Raw genomic sequence first — 15,639 nt, 5'->3', positions numbered from 1 at the left:
GAGAGGTTTTTCTTGTTGTATCATTTATTCATCGCTCATAAAAATATCAGGGGCAAGGCGGGGACACGGAGAACATGCCAGAAAGGAATGGCGTGTGTGTGGCTTTACTCATGCTTTGGGGGGGACAACAGCCAATGCCTAATCACAGAATCACAGAATCACAGAATCACTAAGGTTGGAAAGGACCTTCAAGATCATCAAGTCCAACCATTAATCCAGCGCCACCATGTCCCCTAAACCATGTCTTGAAGTGCAACACCCCCAGGTCCCTTTCCGCCGGGCAGCTCTCCAGCTGCTCCTCCCCAAGCCTGTAGCGTTGCGTGGGGTTGTTGTGGCCGAAGTGCAGGACCCGGCACTTGGCCTTTTTAAACCTCATACAGTTGACCTCTGCCCATCGATCCAGCCTGTCCAGATCCCGCTGCAGAGCCCTCCTACCCTCCAGCAGATCAACACTCCCACCCAGCTTGGTGTCATCTGCAAACTTACTGAGGGAGCACTCGATCCCCTCATCCAGATCATCAATAAAGATATTGAACAATACCAGCCCCAGAACCGAGCCCTGGGCTTTGTGTGGGCCAGCAAAGGAAGGGGATCCCACCAGGAATTTGGGTGCACCCTCTTGGTCTCGGTGGGAGCTTTGCTCATCCAGTTCATCACTGTGGTCTCCCCTACAAGCAAAGAGTGCGGGTCCCCCCACCCCAAACCCATCCCGCAGATCCTAGCGGACCGGGAGGAAGATGCTAAAGCCAGTAAACCCCGTTTCCCTGAGCGCCCACCTAAAGCACCACTAGAAACGCGCCACCGGTACAACCACTCAGGCTGAAAAGCCCTCCCAGCTCGTTCAGCCAGGCCGCCCAAGAGCGGGTGTGCACGGGGCATCACCCCCATGCCAAGGAGACCCCACTCATGGGGCTCTGCCACCACCGCAAGCAGCTTTGGGTGACCCCCAACCTCTGCATCCAGCTCGGCAACGTAGGGCCATTAGTCGCCCTACTGTACACACGAGCAGCTGTGCCAATTAGCATAATTAACACACGAGGGCCAATTAATCTCTTGATTATGCCTGTCATTCACTTATCAGCTGCTATTATGGGAAGATCAGCTTTTGTACCTCTGCTTTCTATGCAAATAAGCCGGTTATGATGCCTTCATTACTCGATATACAATTACCCAGCGCAGATCCCCATGAAATCGAGCACGGACAGATTGCCAACAGCCGCGAGCCAGAGCCCAGGTGGATTTTGCAGTTAAAGTCCTCTCCGTTTCGGAACGTGCCGCCTCGAGTGGTGCTCCAGGACCTGGGTTTTGGGGAACGGCTGATGGCGTGGGGGAGACCCGGGGAGAAATGCTTGTGGGAGCCTGACGGAGCCCTTGCCGTGTCAGTGGCCAAAATTGCCTCCATCCCATATAGCAAGAAGGACACGGGCAGGGGTACCAGGGACAAAAGCAGAGGGCTTGTGGCCAGTTGGCCACCGAGGTGGCAGCGGCTGATGCCACCCCAAACAGGCAAGACAGAGGGACATGGGACAAACCGCTCCAGGGCAATTCCCAGGTGCAGGACCAGGGAAATCACCCTCCATGCCCCGAGAGGGAGGGATGGTCCCAGCTGGGTCCCGTTGTCCTGAGCTGCTCCTCGCTGGGTGGGGGCCTGCCTGCAGCCCCCAGGTGTGCCCCGTCTGGGCTGGGCTGCTGGGAGTGCTGGTACAAAAGGCTCCCGAGCAGCATCTTCTCCATGAGCTGCTCTTGCTGGGGTCAGGATGTGGTCTGGGGGCAGCCTGGGTGCTGTGCTGGTCTGCTGGGTGCTGGCTGAAGCAGTGTCTTACAGCCCCTGGGGTTTCCCTCAAAGGGACGTGGGGGTCTTGAGGGTCCGGGGGGACTCCTCTTGGAGCCGGCCCCGCATGCCTTCCTTCTCCCAGCCCTCTCCGTGGGCCTGGGTGGATGTCTCCCAGCTCCAGGCTGCGGCCCCGCTGCACCCCGTGGCCGTGCAGTGCCGGGAAGCGCAGGTGGTGGTCACGGTGCGCAGGGACCTCTTCGGCACCGGCCGCCTGGTCAAGGCTGCGGACCTGACCCTGGGCTCGGCCGCCTGCTTGCCCGCAGCCCGGAGCGCAGCGGAGACCGCGGTGATCTTCGTGGCTGGGCTGCACGAGTGCGGCAGCACCCTGCAGGTGAGGTGGGCTGCTGGGGTGAGGGGCTGCTCCATCCTTGGTAGTGCTGCGTGGGGAATGGACCTTCGCTGGGCTTTGACCAGCACTGGGTGGGTAAATGGGAATTACTGTGGACAGCTTAACTGCTGAGGAGGAATGTGCTGTCATGCTGCCCAACTCATCCTGGCAAAGGTCTCTGTCTCTGAAATGACCTGGTAGAGGTGATGGTTTGGGGTGAGGAGGGGCTCATCTGGTTGCAGCAGCTCACCAGTGAGGGGTGGTGTGGCCAGAGCGGAGATAGTTTTTGGAGCACGGGTACCGTCCTGCAGCCCCGGGTGAGGTGCACACGCAGCAGCACGCGAGGCTTGGGGTGGTTTTGTGACTCGGAGAGATGCGACTGGATGCAGGAGTATATGGGAGAACTGGGCGTAGCGTGAAACCGCAGTGGCTGGGGAAGGGGGAAAGGGGCTTGCTGGGAAGGTGCTGACCTCCTCGGCAGGAGAGGAGGAGGGCAGCCTGGAGCTGGTGTGCCCCACTTCACCTGGGGGAGGAGGTTTGCAGACCTGCTGTCCTACAGCCCCGGCCCACCTGATGTGGGTCCTTGCTGGAATGCTGAAGTCCTTGAGACCGACCTCCTACGGGGCTGGCACCTTGTTGGGATGCCAATACCAAGCTTCATGGCATCCTGTAGGCACTGGATCGGGAATGTGGGCGGCAGCCTGATGGACCTGTGTGTCATCGGCTGTGTGTCAGTGCTGGGTAGCTGAAGGTGCTGAGTTCCTGGTTGACTAGCGTGTTTTACTGACTTATCAGCTCTCCTAAATCTTCCTTCCAGATGACCCCAGACTCTTTCGTCTACAAAACAAGTTTGTTCTACAAACCTGCTCCTTCTGGTAACATGGTCATCGTAAGGACCAACCCGGCGGTGGTTCCTATTGAGTGTCACTATCCCAGGTGAGCAAATGGGGGCTGTGTCTCTGCTCCTGTGGACCTGAGATGATGGTGGCATCTTTGTTAACGCACATCTCTTCCATTTAGGAAGAGCAACGTGAGCAGCAATGCTGTCCGGCCCACGTGGGCTCCCTTCCACTCCACCCTGTCGGCGGAGGAGAAGCTGATGTTCTCCCTACGCCTCATGAATGGTGGGTGCAGACCTGGCAGCTCCATTTCCATTGGGTCCCTGCTCCTGCCAGCTCTTGGCTGCACGCTGAGAGCCCAAACAGAGCTGTAATTTGGGCTAAAATCAAACCTTGCAGAAGTGACACATGGGGTTGCTGCCCAGTTAAGAGGTCCCATGTGCAAGGAAGCACAGTGTGCTTGTCTCCAAAGTGACCTGTAGCCTTGGATCTACCTTCCAGATGACTGGAGTGCTGAGAGACTCTCCAATGGCTTCCAGCTGGGGGAAAGCCTGCACCTCCAGGCTGACGTTGCTTCAGGAGACCATGTACCTCTAAGGCTTTTTGTGGATGACTGTGTTGCTACCCTGAGTCCAGACAGGAACTCCTCTCCCCGATACTCCTTGATTGACCTCAGTGGGTAAGGGGTGTGGTGCTGTCTTGGTGGTACTGCTGTAGCTGGCTGGGATGTCCCTGACTTCTGGCCCTTGTCCAGGTGCTTGGTGGATGGGAGATCAGATGACACCACTTCAGCCTTCATCTCTCCGAGGCCGAGGCAGGAAACGCTGCAGTTCATGGTTGATGCATTCAAGTTTGCAGGAGATGACAGAAACATGGTGAGATGTGGTGCCTACCCCTCTTCCCCCAGCGTGTTCAGAAGCTGTGGTGTTCTGCATGAACAAATTTAATTAACCTTAGATGTTGGTTTAATGTCCCTTCCAGATCTACATCACCTGCCACCTGAAGGTCTCCCCTGCTGACGAAGCCCCAAATCCATTGAACAAGGCTTGTTCCTTCAACAAAGCCAGCAGCCTGTGAGTAGAGGGTGTGTGTAGGGAGGGGACCAGCCTGGAGAAGAAGGCTTACAGGTAATTCTGTTTCAGTTGGGCTCCGGTGGAGGGTACTGGAGACATCTGCAGCTGCTGTGAGACCGGCAACTGTCCATCATATGGAGGATACTCCCGGAGAATTAACTCTCCGGCCAGATGGCCAAGGAGGCGCTTGAAGAGAGACATCTCTTCCAAGCAAGGTAGGGCTGTGTCCCAAATGTACCCCCAAGGCAGGGTGACCCTCCAGGTTGGGATGGCCAAGATGCTGGAAGTCTTTAGCAAATGCAGCTCATCTTAAGGCCAAACCTAGCTCTTTGCCAAGGTCCTTGTGCAAGTAACTGTGTCTGCTCTTGCAGGGTCCACTTCTCAGTAAGCCCTGAAATCCAGAATAAGCAGGAATTGCCTCCCCTCTGAACTCATTCCCGTCCATCTCTTAGGTGGGTCTTCAAAGGCAGCAGAGGCTGAAGTGTCAGTTGGACCACTATTAATCCTTGATCCAGCTCAGGGATTATGGAGTTCCTCGGGAGGTCTCGCACCAGTGGGGAAGACACTACATGGTATGTGTGCTTTCTATGACTTTGCCTTCAGGTCTTGACTGAAGGTGATTCCAGGTTGATCTGATCATGAATCCCCCATGATTTTACACCTGGATGGAGATTTTTGTGGTGTAATCACCAAAAGACAGTCTGGGGGACTTCTTCCCAAAGCTGCCTGCAAGTTCATCTGCTGATGGATGGTGGAAAGCCATTACATGTGTCGTAACTGGATCTTGTCTCTTCCAGGTGCTGCTGGAGGACTTCCTATGCCGGTCCAAGTTGCCATGCTCACAGCAGCCACTGTGCTGAGCTTAACTGCTCTGGGACTGTTTCTTGTGTGCAGAAAATGTAGCTGCCCTCCTGGGGTGTCACTGTAAATCCGCAACCTTAATAAAGAGAAATGCTTCTGTCCTCTCCTTGTGTCCTCGGTGGGGAGGAGGGATGGCAGTCAGCTTTTGCCCTGGTCTGCTCCCATGGGATGGGGGTCAGGGCTGTGTTCATGTACTGTCCTGCCGTACCACCTTAGGGTGGCCACAAGCTCTTGGGAAACCACCAGTGAACCAGTGGTAGGATCAAAAGCATGGAGAGCCGTTGCCAGCTGAAAGCATCTCCCAAACCACAGCAGCTGGAGATGGAAAGTGTCTTTCTCTGCAGGAGGACTTTCCAAATGCCCAGCGCTGCTGCTGAGGCTCCCTTGTATACTTGGTACGCAGGGCTGTGCCTGAGGGCAAGGACTCCTAAACACTGTTTGCAGATGAGGTATGGCTCTATTTTCATAGGCAAATGAGGGAAGAATTGAGGCTTCTGACAGATGCCGAATGGAATGGATTCCTGACTCCAGAAGTCCTGTTTGCTCCCCCTTGGCAGGGATGATACTGGAGGATGTGGTAACAGCAGCTCTGTCTTGGGCTTGTTGGTGGGGGTTGATGCAGCTTGGGTGAGGAGTCCTCTTGAAGGACACAACAGCAGCTCAAACTCTGGGATTTTTGTGGGTGCTGGGGCTGAGTGTGGCTTCTGCTGCTGGGAGAACTGGGGAAAACTTTGGTGTTGGATGTGGCCAAGGGATGAATGGTGGGTGTTGGTTCTAGGTGCTACGGCCTCGGCTGTATGGAGAGCAGGGAGCAATGGCTGGATGGGGAGGTGAAGCTGGTGACTTTGGGGAAAGCTACTGGCCCAACCCCTCTAAACAGATCTTTTTTGAAATATATAGGGTAGGGGGAACCTTTAATCAGTAGGTCTGGAGATAAGACCTAGATTGTCATCATTTCCCCTTGCAGCAGCCTTGGTGTGCTGGAGGAGCTGTGCTATAGGGCACAGGAGTCCTCATCACACTTAAGTGGTGTCAATAGGCACTAGACAGACCTTAAAGCTATGTTTTTAATAGCTCCCCTTGCTCCCTGGCTTGTCCTGACCTCTGGGCTTAGGCTGCTGAAGGCTTGAGAGGTCTTCTGTGTGGTAGAATTCAAGCTGGCTATGAGCTCTCGGTGTCTCGACTCCTGATGTGGCGAGTTTAACACCAGTTGTACTTCTCAGGAGTTGGAGTAATGCAAATATTTCTCAAAAGTGGTTTGCTTACCCTGGGCTCTGTGCCCCAGAGGACATCCTGGGAGCAGTGGTCACCTGGAGGCTGCAGGATTTTCATATCCCATGGCTGGAGGGCCACATGCTTTGAGATGCTACCTGGTATAAAGATCATCTACGTTGCATCAGGTGAACAAATTATTTCCTATAGCACAGGACCCTGTGCTCCTGGGTGAGCACAGCAATGGGGCCAGGTTCCTTGAAGCGTGACTGCACCTTGGTTGGTGCTGGTGACCCTTGTGTGCTTTTCAGGGAGAATCCCCCAAGCCTGTTGAACTCTTCCCCGCCATCCTTCTGGTCTTAATGACCTTGTGCCTCATGTTCTTGCTTTCTGTACCCTGGAAGAAGGCAAAGACTTGATGCAAACAGTCAAGGACCTTCCGACAGCCTTTTTTTGAGCTGAGGAAACTGCTCTTGGCCCTGGATAGGGAGTAAAAAGGGGCAGAGCAGCAAGGCTGACTCGGGGCAATGCCAGCAGCCCCGGTTCTCGGATGTTTGGTCCTTTGCTAGCGCCTGGAGAGGCTGCTGCTGTTGAAGGCATTACCTAAATCTGGCAGCTCGGAGGCTGGAAGCAGCACTTCAGCCCTGATGCTCTTGGGCTGCGATCTAGTGATGCTGATTCTCCTTACGACATGCTCCAGTACAGCCCGAGCGCAAGCGAGCTTTCCCGAAGGCTGAGAAATGAGCCTGGCACTTGTTCCCTGTGGACTCTGCGGGGTGTGGAGCAAGAACCCCCTCCCTGGGCAAGCTCGGGTTGAAAGCCCAGGGATGATGTGCTCAGGGCAAATGCCTCCTGCTTCTGTTTCCAAAGAATTAAGCAGCTGAGCTGAAATAATCAGGTGGGAAAATGAAGCAGCCATGTAAGGTTGGTGGTTTTGGGGCTGAAATCTTCCCAGATCAGGCTGTCAGCCTTCATGTTTAATGCACAAGCTGCTTCCTGAAGGAGCTGCAGCAGACTAAAACCCCTTTTTTCTTAATTTTTACCTTGACAGGGTGACAAGCACTATGAGGCTGAGCCAAGTGTGTGGCCAGGCTTTGATGCTAAGCTTCCAAAAGGCTGTTGGTGCCTCTCCCGAGGGCGCAGAGATCCAGCCCTGTCCCCTGGGTGGGAGCTGGAGGTCATCTTTACAGGCTGACCCACGTGCGTGGTCCCCTCAACCATCTGTCCTGAGGCTCCTCACTCATCTGCTGCGCTCCTCGGGGTGTCGCATCTCCCCTGCAAGCTCCTCCAGCTGTGAAAGCCCAGTCCCATGAATACCTTCAACACCGGCACCCTTTCCAGACCCCTGAGGAGCTTAACCACAAAGCTTGGCTTGTTTATTTGTTCTTCTTAATTCAAGCTGTGGGCTTGTGACCTCCTCTGGTGCAGGCTCTAAGGAGGTAACCAGCAGCACAGGACTTCTCCTCTCCCCTCTAAGGGCTTCAGCATCCAGGTGAGGAAATCTGGCTGGGTTTCGGGCTCCAAGCCCTGTTGGATCCAATCTTATTGGCACTAATCCCCCCGCCTGTGCTCAGATGCTCTTTTGAGGCCCATCTTCAGCAGGAAAGACTTGTGCTGGGAGCTGTTGTGCTCTGGGCTGTCCTCTCCTCCTGCCAAAGCCCCTTCCCAGCACATCAGCTACTGCTGCCTACAGCACTGTTGGCTTCCCCCGTGGTAGCCAGCAGGTCTGTGGATTTTAGTATTATAATTTAACACACTATTAATTGTTTAATAAATTAATTCCAAGCCAATCTTTTATTTTTTTCCCCTCTATTTACCAGGGAAAATACTCGATAGCAGGGCTGAGAGGAAGGGCTTGGTGGAGAAACAGCTCCTAGAAAGCCGGCCCCGAGCGAAGGTTCCCGAGCCTGGGATGGCTGTAGGTGGGTTAAGGAGCTGGGGAGACAAAGGTGTCTCATGGAGGATGACGGAGGGTTTATCTGATGAAGGGACCAGACAGGAATTTGTTGCTGGATGCTCTTCAGAGTTGGGTAGCGCCGGGTTCCGCTCTCCTGTCCCCAAAGGCAGCGAGACTTCCTGCTGGAGCTGTAGAAGGTGACGTTTCTGGTCCATTTTTCCTGCCTGGTTTAAGCCAACCCTGTGCAATTGCCTGATGGATGGAGAGAGAAAGTGCGTGGCACGGTGGTGGTGCCCAACTGACCTGCTCTTCCCCCACCTGTGAGCTCCATCAACCCCAGTCCCATAACTGCTGCTTCTGGAATTTATTAGCATTTGTTTCCTTCGCACACATGAGCATCTGAGCAAAGACTTAATTAGAAAGCTGTAAGATGCTGGCAGAACAATCAATTTGTGGGAATTAATATTGTGAACGAGGATGCATCGCCGTTATTCACGTGTGTCTCCAGCTTGCTGTAAGTGCCCTGTTGTATGGAGATGCTGGTGATAGGCTGTAAGTGGCCTTCAAGGCAGCTAATTACAAGAAAAATAATTTACCACATAGGAGAGCAATCAAGTGGTGCTTACAGGAGCTTCAGGGTAAAAGTGAGCTGCTTGGTCCCTTCATTCGTGAACTTGCACCGTCCTGTGGACGTGGTGTGAGTGTCAATGTCCATCTCCCTTCTGCACAGGAGCTGCTCCGTCCCATCCCTCTCTGGGCACGGCCCGCCTGGTCTTGGACAGCAACAACAATTAAAGACCAGGGTAAAATAATTAAGGGAAGACTTTCCCCAACATGGGAGTTGGGGCTTGTAGCGACTCACTTTTGCAAGCCTGCGGGGAGCCTGGGTGGATTTGGAGGTCCTGTGGCCTGCGCCTTGGCCGCGTCCCCGTGGGGTTGGTCTTGGCGGGATGGCAGCAGCCCTGGACGAACCTGGATGCAGGCACTTCGACCAACCGGCGAAGGGTGAACAAGCCTTTTGCACCGCTACGGCCTCTGAGGACCAACTGGAGGTGACCTCCTTGGAGATGCAGCAGCAACCAGGGCAAGGGAAAAATACTCATTTTAGCCATTCCTTAATGTCTTGTTGTGGTACCCAAAGAGTTGGTGTAGCCAGAGGTCCTTCTGGCCATGGTTCACCCTTATCCTCTGACTCAAGGGGTTGTGGGTTTGGTTTTTTTTAAGCAGGATATTTGACATGACAAGACTTGAGGTGCCTCAGTTCACCCCATGGGACTATCCCCTTCGCGGCACTGCCATCCCTCCTCCCGCAGAAGGGCCCTTTCAGCACGGGATTCCTGCTCCGTAAGGTAGATACCTTTAAAAAAAAAAAAAAAATAATGACCACAATTTCCAAATTTGGTGGAAACCTCCACGTCGCTGTGGCCGGGGTGTCATTTCAGGGCTTTATTTTTCCAGTTTTGGAAGGAAGGAGCCTCCCCTCTTACCCCTGAGCTGCCTCCCTTGCAATTAAACACAAAAAAAACCTGGTTTGTGGAACCCTGCAGCCCCAGGGAGGGATGTCCGTGCAGCCCAAGGACTCCCTGACCTTATTTAATTTTTTTTTTTTTAATTTACCAAGAATCCTTTTGCCTTAAGTTCTGAATGTGTATCACTGCAGACCCGGTCGTTTAAATAGGAGGCTGCAGGCACCCACGCTCTGGTGCAAGGGGCTCCTTTCCACCCTCATTTTATCCCTGGGAATAAGCTCTCCGACGTCCCAAGGATCCTATTTCTGCCCCAAACGTCTTCTGGACCTTGTCCTGCTCTTTTGGCTGCACTTCGATTCCCCCCGCCCCAGCTCTGGGGGCTTTATCCCCCCCCATGCTCTCCCACTGCACATGTGTCCCTGCATCAGCAGCTCCTGAAATCATGTGAGCACATGGGAAACTCATTAAAAATAAGGAAATATTACTCTTCCTGGAGGGAAAAAAAAGAAAAATACCCCCTTTTTATTTTTTTTTAAAGTTATCTTCTACTTTTTAAAGCTAAGAGGTGTGGGGAGAGGGGGCCTGGGCGAGGGGCTTTTCCATACGTGGGGCTGGCTCTTGCAAGGGGAACCCCCCCCCCCCCCCAAGATGTGACTTGGATACGAAGGGTCCCGGGATTTATTTCCTTGAATCACGTCAGGCTGAGGACGTGGCATGAGTTGCGTCCATTCTCAGCCCTCTGCATCCGCATGGCTCTGAACGTTAAGGAGGACATCACATTTTGATGCCCTGCCCCACGCTTTTTTTCCCCCCCCCCTCTTTTTTTCCTTTTCTGTGACAATCAGCAAAGCAGAACATTATTCTTGGAATGCTGCTGGTGGAGCTTTTACCAGCGGTGCCCTTTGCAAAGGTGTTTCCCGAGCGCTTAAGTTGCTTGTAAATAATACCCTTTTTTTTTTCCCTGCGCAGACGTGGAGAAGAAGCTGAAAAGGAAAATTTCTGCCGTCTCTTACGGGTATTCATTCCCCTCCGAGAGCAAAAGCATTTCCCCAAGGAGCTGGAGTTAATTCACTTCTCGTGTTTTTGCTGCCAGGAAAAATGCGCCGCAGCGTAAATGGAAGCGAAGGAGCAAAAGCCATTTGAAAACACCGCCGGTAAATTAACGTTTTGCCGTATTTGCCGAGATAATTTAGCGTAATTCCCTGCTAATGAATTAATGCACCGCTCTTGTTCATTATAGCTTTCCTAAGTTGATTGGAACTCAAAGTGCTAGTTGGCTTCATTACCAGCAAATATTAATGGAATAAAGCGGGTTTTGGTGGAGTCCTTTATTCCCGGCAAGCTTTGTACCCAGGTGCTGTGCTGGGGAAGGGCTGGGAGGAGGAAGAGGAAGGTCAGGGATGGTGCCCATCAGCTTCTGGCTGAGCAGCAGCATCTCTTGGCGGGCCACGTCCAAGGGCCGTGGGCTTGTCCCATCCTTAGAAGAAAAAACCCTGTTTCCCCCCAGCATCACAGCCCTACGGCGAGGAAAACCAGAAGCTGGAAATACGGTCGTTGCCTTAAATCCATCATCAACTTGCCTTGCAGCCCCATCCCACCGCAGCCCTGGCTTGCTTTTTAAGAAATATAGCTGGCTTTTTAAGAAATATAGCTGGCTTTTTAAGAAATACACTTAAAGAAGAAGCAAGCAGAGCGCAAGTGCTGTTTTGCCGGTGAAGACTGGTACCCGAAGTGGCTTCGATGGCCGCGCAAGGGGAAGCATCACCCTGCAGCCCCTCAGACTTCTTTTTTTTTTTCCTCCTCTTTGGAGGCTTTGGCAAAGGCTGATGCTGGGATGTGTTGTCCCAAGGAGCCTTCCCCCATCCCGCCTGCGTGGCCGGGGAGCCGCGAGGGACCGGACCGGCTCTGCCTCTATCGTGTTCTTTGATGCAAATGGCTCCATGCATAATTTAAGCTCCGTGTTGCTTACACCAAAAAATCATCTCTGCTCCGGCTGAGAAGGGATAGGGAGGGAGAGCTTCCTTTTTTCAAGCCTTTTTTTTGGTGGTGTTTTCTCCCAAAAGTGTTTCCTAAGTGCTGGGGGGAGAGGTTTTTGCCACACTACGTCAAGCACCTGCTGGAGCCCGAGGTCTGGGCATTGTCCAGCATCCCAGAGGTGATCCATGGATGATGTCCCATGAATCTACCGGTGGGGAAAGAAATTTTTTTTTTTTTAATCGATCCTTGGAAGCCAGGGGGTTGTGAAAAGGCACATTTTAATGCAAAGCTGAGCTGGGGATGTAATCCCACCACTCCAGCTATGAGGAGTGACCCTGACACCTCCTGGGCCTTGGGCACAGATTTTGATGGACACCTTGGGTCCCACCTGGCTGAGGTGGCCTTGGGGACAGAGCTCTGCTCCAGGCACCTCCAGACCCAGCGGCTGTGCTCCTTATTATGGGCTGGTGCTGATGCCTTTGATTTTTCCTGTTTTGGGGTTTTTTTCCTGGTTATTTTTTTTCCCCCCCTTCTAAGTTTTAATTATTTATTTGGAGCGTGATTAATGTTTTGTCTGACGTTGTTCTGCCAGGGGAGCCCTGGTACATTTTGGTTTAGCAAGATCTAATTAAGAAGTCCCATCAAGCATGTCATCCCTTGTCTTACAAGTACCTCCAGGGCTCCTCCGGCACTGCTGTGTTTTGGCAGGCTCAGCTGGACCCCCCAGCTCCGGGGGGTCTGGGGCTCTTCTGGGGGGTGCTGCACTGCAAAAGGGGGGTGGTCCGGCCCAGCATCCCTTGTCCCAGGGTCAAGGCAAGACCTAGACTGCTGCCGCCTCCAAGGCGATGGAGCTAGGAAGCAGTTTTGGCTTTAAATTTGCCCCCTTCTGCCTCTGTTTCGGGGGGGGGGGGGATGCGAGGGGCGGCGAGGACGGCGGCGGCCCCTGCGCGGGGCACGCGTGTGCGTGGGTGCCCAGTGCCACCCAGCGGCGGGAGAGCACCCAGCTCGTCATCGCCCAGCAAAATGCATTTTCTGAGGCAAAGCAAGGTAATAAATAAATATATGTTTGCCATTCGGCAAGGGCCGTATCCCGGTGCCGGAGCTCCGGGAGCGGCGGCCACGGGAGAAGCGGCGTTTGCTGGGCTGGAGGTGGTTGTCAGCTGAGCTCAGCGTGTCAGGCAGAGACCCTCACCTCCGGTCTGGCCTCCCACCACCCTGGGGACATCAAATAGCGCTGGGCAGCCTCATCTGGGACCCCCACCCACTCCCTGCCCGTAGCCCCAAGAGCCGGTTTAAGCTCAGCCGGGGGTTATCGGTCCCCGCCGTGCCGCAGGGATGCTGCTCTCCAGCCGTGCCCATTAGCTCCCAACGTATTCCCACCTTGCTTTGGACCTGCCTCATCCTCACCACCTTGCCTGATGCTCTGAGCTCCCCGTTGAACACCAGCAGCCCCCTCAAACCGCCCTTGCTGGGGTGGGATGATGGCTCCTGCCCCACCACTGGGTATCCATCCCAGCTGCCCATCCCTCTCCTGCCAGAGCAGGAGCTTTTCTTCCGTTGTCCAGCCAACACCGCTCCGTCCTTGGGTTATCAGCCCTGGAGAAGGTTGGAGCCCACGGCCCCATCCGTGAGCACGGGGCAACTGCCGCGGCCACGGGGCAACTGGCACCCGTCCTGGGGGACGGAGGCCTCCAGCAAGCTGGGAAATTGCAGGCTGGCAAGTGCCAGGCACAAACGAGGATTAATTAGCGCGCCATGGCCACGAGCACCCGTTTTGGGCCCATGCCTGGCCGGGCTGGGCTTGTACATCTCCATCCCAGGCTCAGCTGGCAGAGCCCGGAGAGGAGCCTGAGCTGCTCTGGTCGGCTTTTTAGCGCCGAACTGCCTCGGGGTGAATCCACACCCCACTGAGACACCGAGTGCCTCGATCCACCTTTGGGGGTGTCCCTGAACCCCCCCCCTTTCTCCTTCGGCGGGGCTGCCCTGGGCCGGGGGCGAGGAGGCGAAGGGATGCGGGGTGCCGCGCCGGCCCCCCGGGCCGAGGGGGCTGGGTTGGCGCCGGGGCCGGGCGCGGTTTCGGGGATGCGGCTCTGCCTGGTGCAGCCTGTTCGTGCGAGGAGAGAGGCCGCCGGCGCCGAGTTACCAGGCTCCGGGGCTGGAGATAAGCGGAGGCAGCGAAGATGCGACTGCCGGAGCGAAAACAAGCCGGGAGGGTGCAGCTGAGCTGCGCTGGCCCGTGGCGACCGTAGCTTTTGGAGGAGGGGGATGCTCCTTTTCTCCCCGCGGAGCACCCTGGCCGGAGGGGTTGAGGATGAGGAGGGAAGAGCCTCGGTGGCCCCTCGCAGGCGGATTTCACTCCCGAAAGCTGGAGGGGGGAGGCTGAAGGCGCGCTCCTCTTGCAGCATCGGCGCGCCCAGCGCCGGCTACGCCGCTGGCAGTAATTCGGCAGCGGAACGGCGAGGAACAAATAGCTGTACGTTAGCAGAGGCAGGAGGCATAGCCTCTCCCTTCCAAAACAGAGCTCGCCGCGGCGAGCAGCCGGCCCCGAGCGGCGCGGGGGGGGCAGTTAAAAATCCAGGGAATGCTTTTACCAGCTGGTCGTGGCCCGGTCTGAGCCAGGCTTATGCGAAATAAAGCCCATCTCTGCCGGGGCAGAGGTTGCCACGGTCCCCTGAGAGCGGCTCGGAGTAGATTTGAGCAAAAAAAGATGCAGCTACGTATGGGGACAACTTGGGTTTTGGCTTCCAGGGTGAGCGCAGCGACCCACGGGTGAAGCCTGGGCTCCCGTCCCTTCCCAAAGCCCGAGCTAGACCTCTTCCTTAGCCTGGCAAATATCCTGTTATCCCCTTTGATGGCTGCCTTTCGTGTCAGCGAGCTCGGAAGTGAAGTCTCCAGGCGGTCGGGGTCTATTTTGAGCCCTTGCCGAAGCGAGATGGCTCATTCTGGGGGGAAACTTTCCAGCTGGATTTCACGCGCCCGGAGGGATTGGGTGAGCTCAGAGGGGTTTCTTCAAAACACAAAGCCCAGCAGAGCCTCTCGTAATTCAGGTCAACTCAAACGGGAGCTGCGGGGAGGGTCGGAGCTGGAGGATTCGAACGTGAAGCTGAAATTCCGCTTTAAGCTCCCTCAAGCCCTGGCTCCGGCTGGAGCAGCCGCCGAGCATCCTTCCCGGCCAAAAATCAGCAGGATGCACGGCAGAGGTATGCGCCGTTCTGGGTCACCGGCCAGCCCGTGGCCTCGTTTTGTTTGTCGATGGTTTCTTCATTGCTTCTGGGAGGAAACACGAGCCCTTTGCCCCTTCCTCTGCTGGCTCCAGTGACTCTCTGGTTGCTTTTTCGGGTGTTCCCAAATAAGTGCTGGGGTCCCCGGGGAGGGGCTGGGCGCTGGAGGACAGGGACATTGCTGGGATGCTGGGGGGGGGAAGGCTCGTTAATATGTTAAAATATAGTGCCAAGAGATAGAGAAGGTGTTTTCCCAGTCCAGCTCTGGCTCTGTCCCCCATCGCGCTCCCCGCGGCCATGAGCGAGCTGGATCTCATCCCCGCGAGAGCAAACTCCATTAATTCAATTAATAATGTCATTAATAACTTTGTTACTGGTGCGACAAGCCCTTTTTTGCTAGTTTGAACGCTTTCGGCATATTTGTGTTAATAATCATCCCATCCTCCTGAATTTTACCCTAAAAAAACCCCAAACCAGCAGGTTTTTCTGCTAAATAATAATAGCAAAACCCCTCTGGGTACGCAGAGGAGCGGCAAGGACGTGACCTGTGGTTCTCCGTATATCAGCCGCGGCTTTTATTACCCCTGACTCCGAGCAAACGGGAGCGGAGGAATTGCCCCCACCACTGTTTACCCCTGTTTTATGGTTTTCCATCCGTGGACTCGAAAGGTTAATACCGCGCTTATCGCCGCCGTCGCTTGGATTTATTGGAGAGCGCGAAGTAAAGCTTGCGCGGCTGTAAATTCATTCTTAATAGAAACGTGGGGGACGAAGCTATTACCCTTGTCCGTGCAGCTCCGGCTGCAGCCGCTGAGCTTTAAATCCTTGGCCTCGAGGCGAGTGGCTTTGCCCTGAGCCGTGCCTCAGTTTCCCCTCTGGCTGCTTCTGCAGCCGGCTCAGGGGCTGCAGGCGATGTGGGTGCCCCCAA

The 15,639-nt window shown here is 55.0% G+C and overlaps 1 protein-coding gene across 1 annotated transcript; it reads left to right on the top strand.

The window, feature by feature from the left end:
- Nucleotides 1-1,898: 1,898 nt before the first annotated feature.
- Nucleotides 1,899-4,462, top strand: LOC309409202 (zona pellucida sperm-binding protein 3-like; the record flags this gene model as incomplete). The annotated part of the gene is made up of 8 exons (XM_082005318.1): nucleotides 1,899-2,165; nucleotides 2,980-3,098; nucleotides 3,183-3,286; nucleotides 3,503-3,680; nucleotides 3,756-3,876; nucleotides 3,983-4,074; nucleotides 4,144-4,289; nucleotides 4,446-4,462. The coding sequence occupies 8 exons, from the start codon at nucleotides 1,899-1,901 to the stop codon at nucleotides 4,460-4,462; spliced, it is 1,044 nt and encodes a 347-aa protein (XP_081861444.1).
- Between the last annotated feature and the right edge of the window lie 11,177 nt (nucleotides 4,463-15,639).

The sequence above is a fragment of the Phaethon aethereus genome (assembly GCF_964289735.1).
Source record: "Phaethon aethereus genome assembly, chromosome: 12".
Taxonomy (NCBI): Eukaryota; Metazoa; Chordata; class Aves; order Phaethontiformes; family Phaethontidae; genus Phaethon; species Phaethon aethereus.
This window is presented reverse-complemented; position numbering and strand designations above follow the sequence as displayed.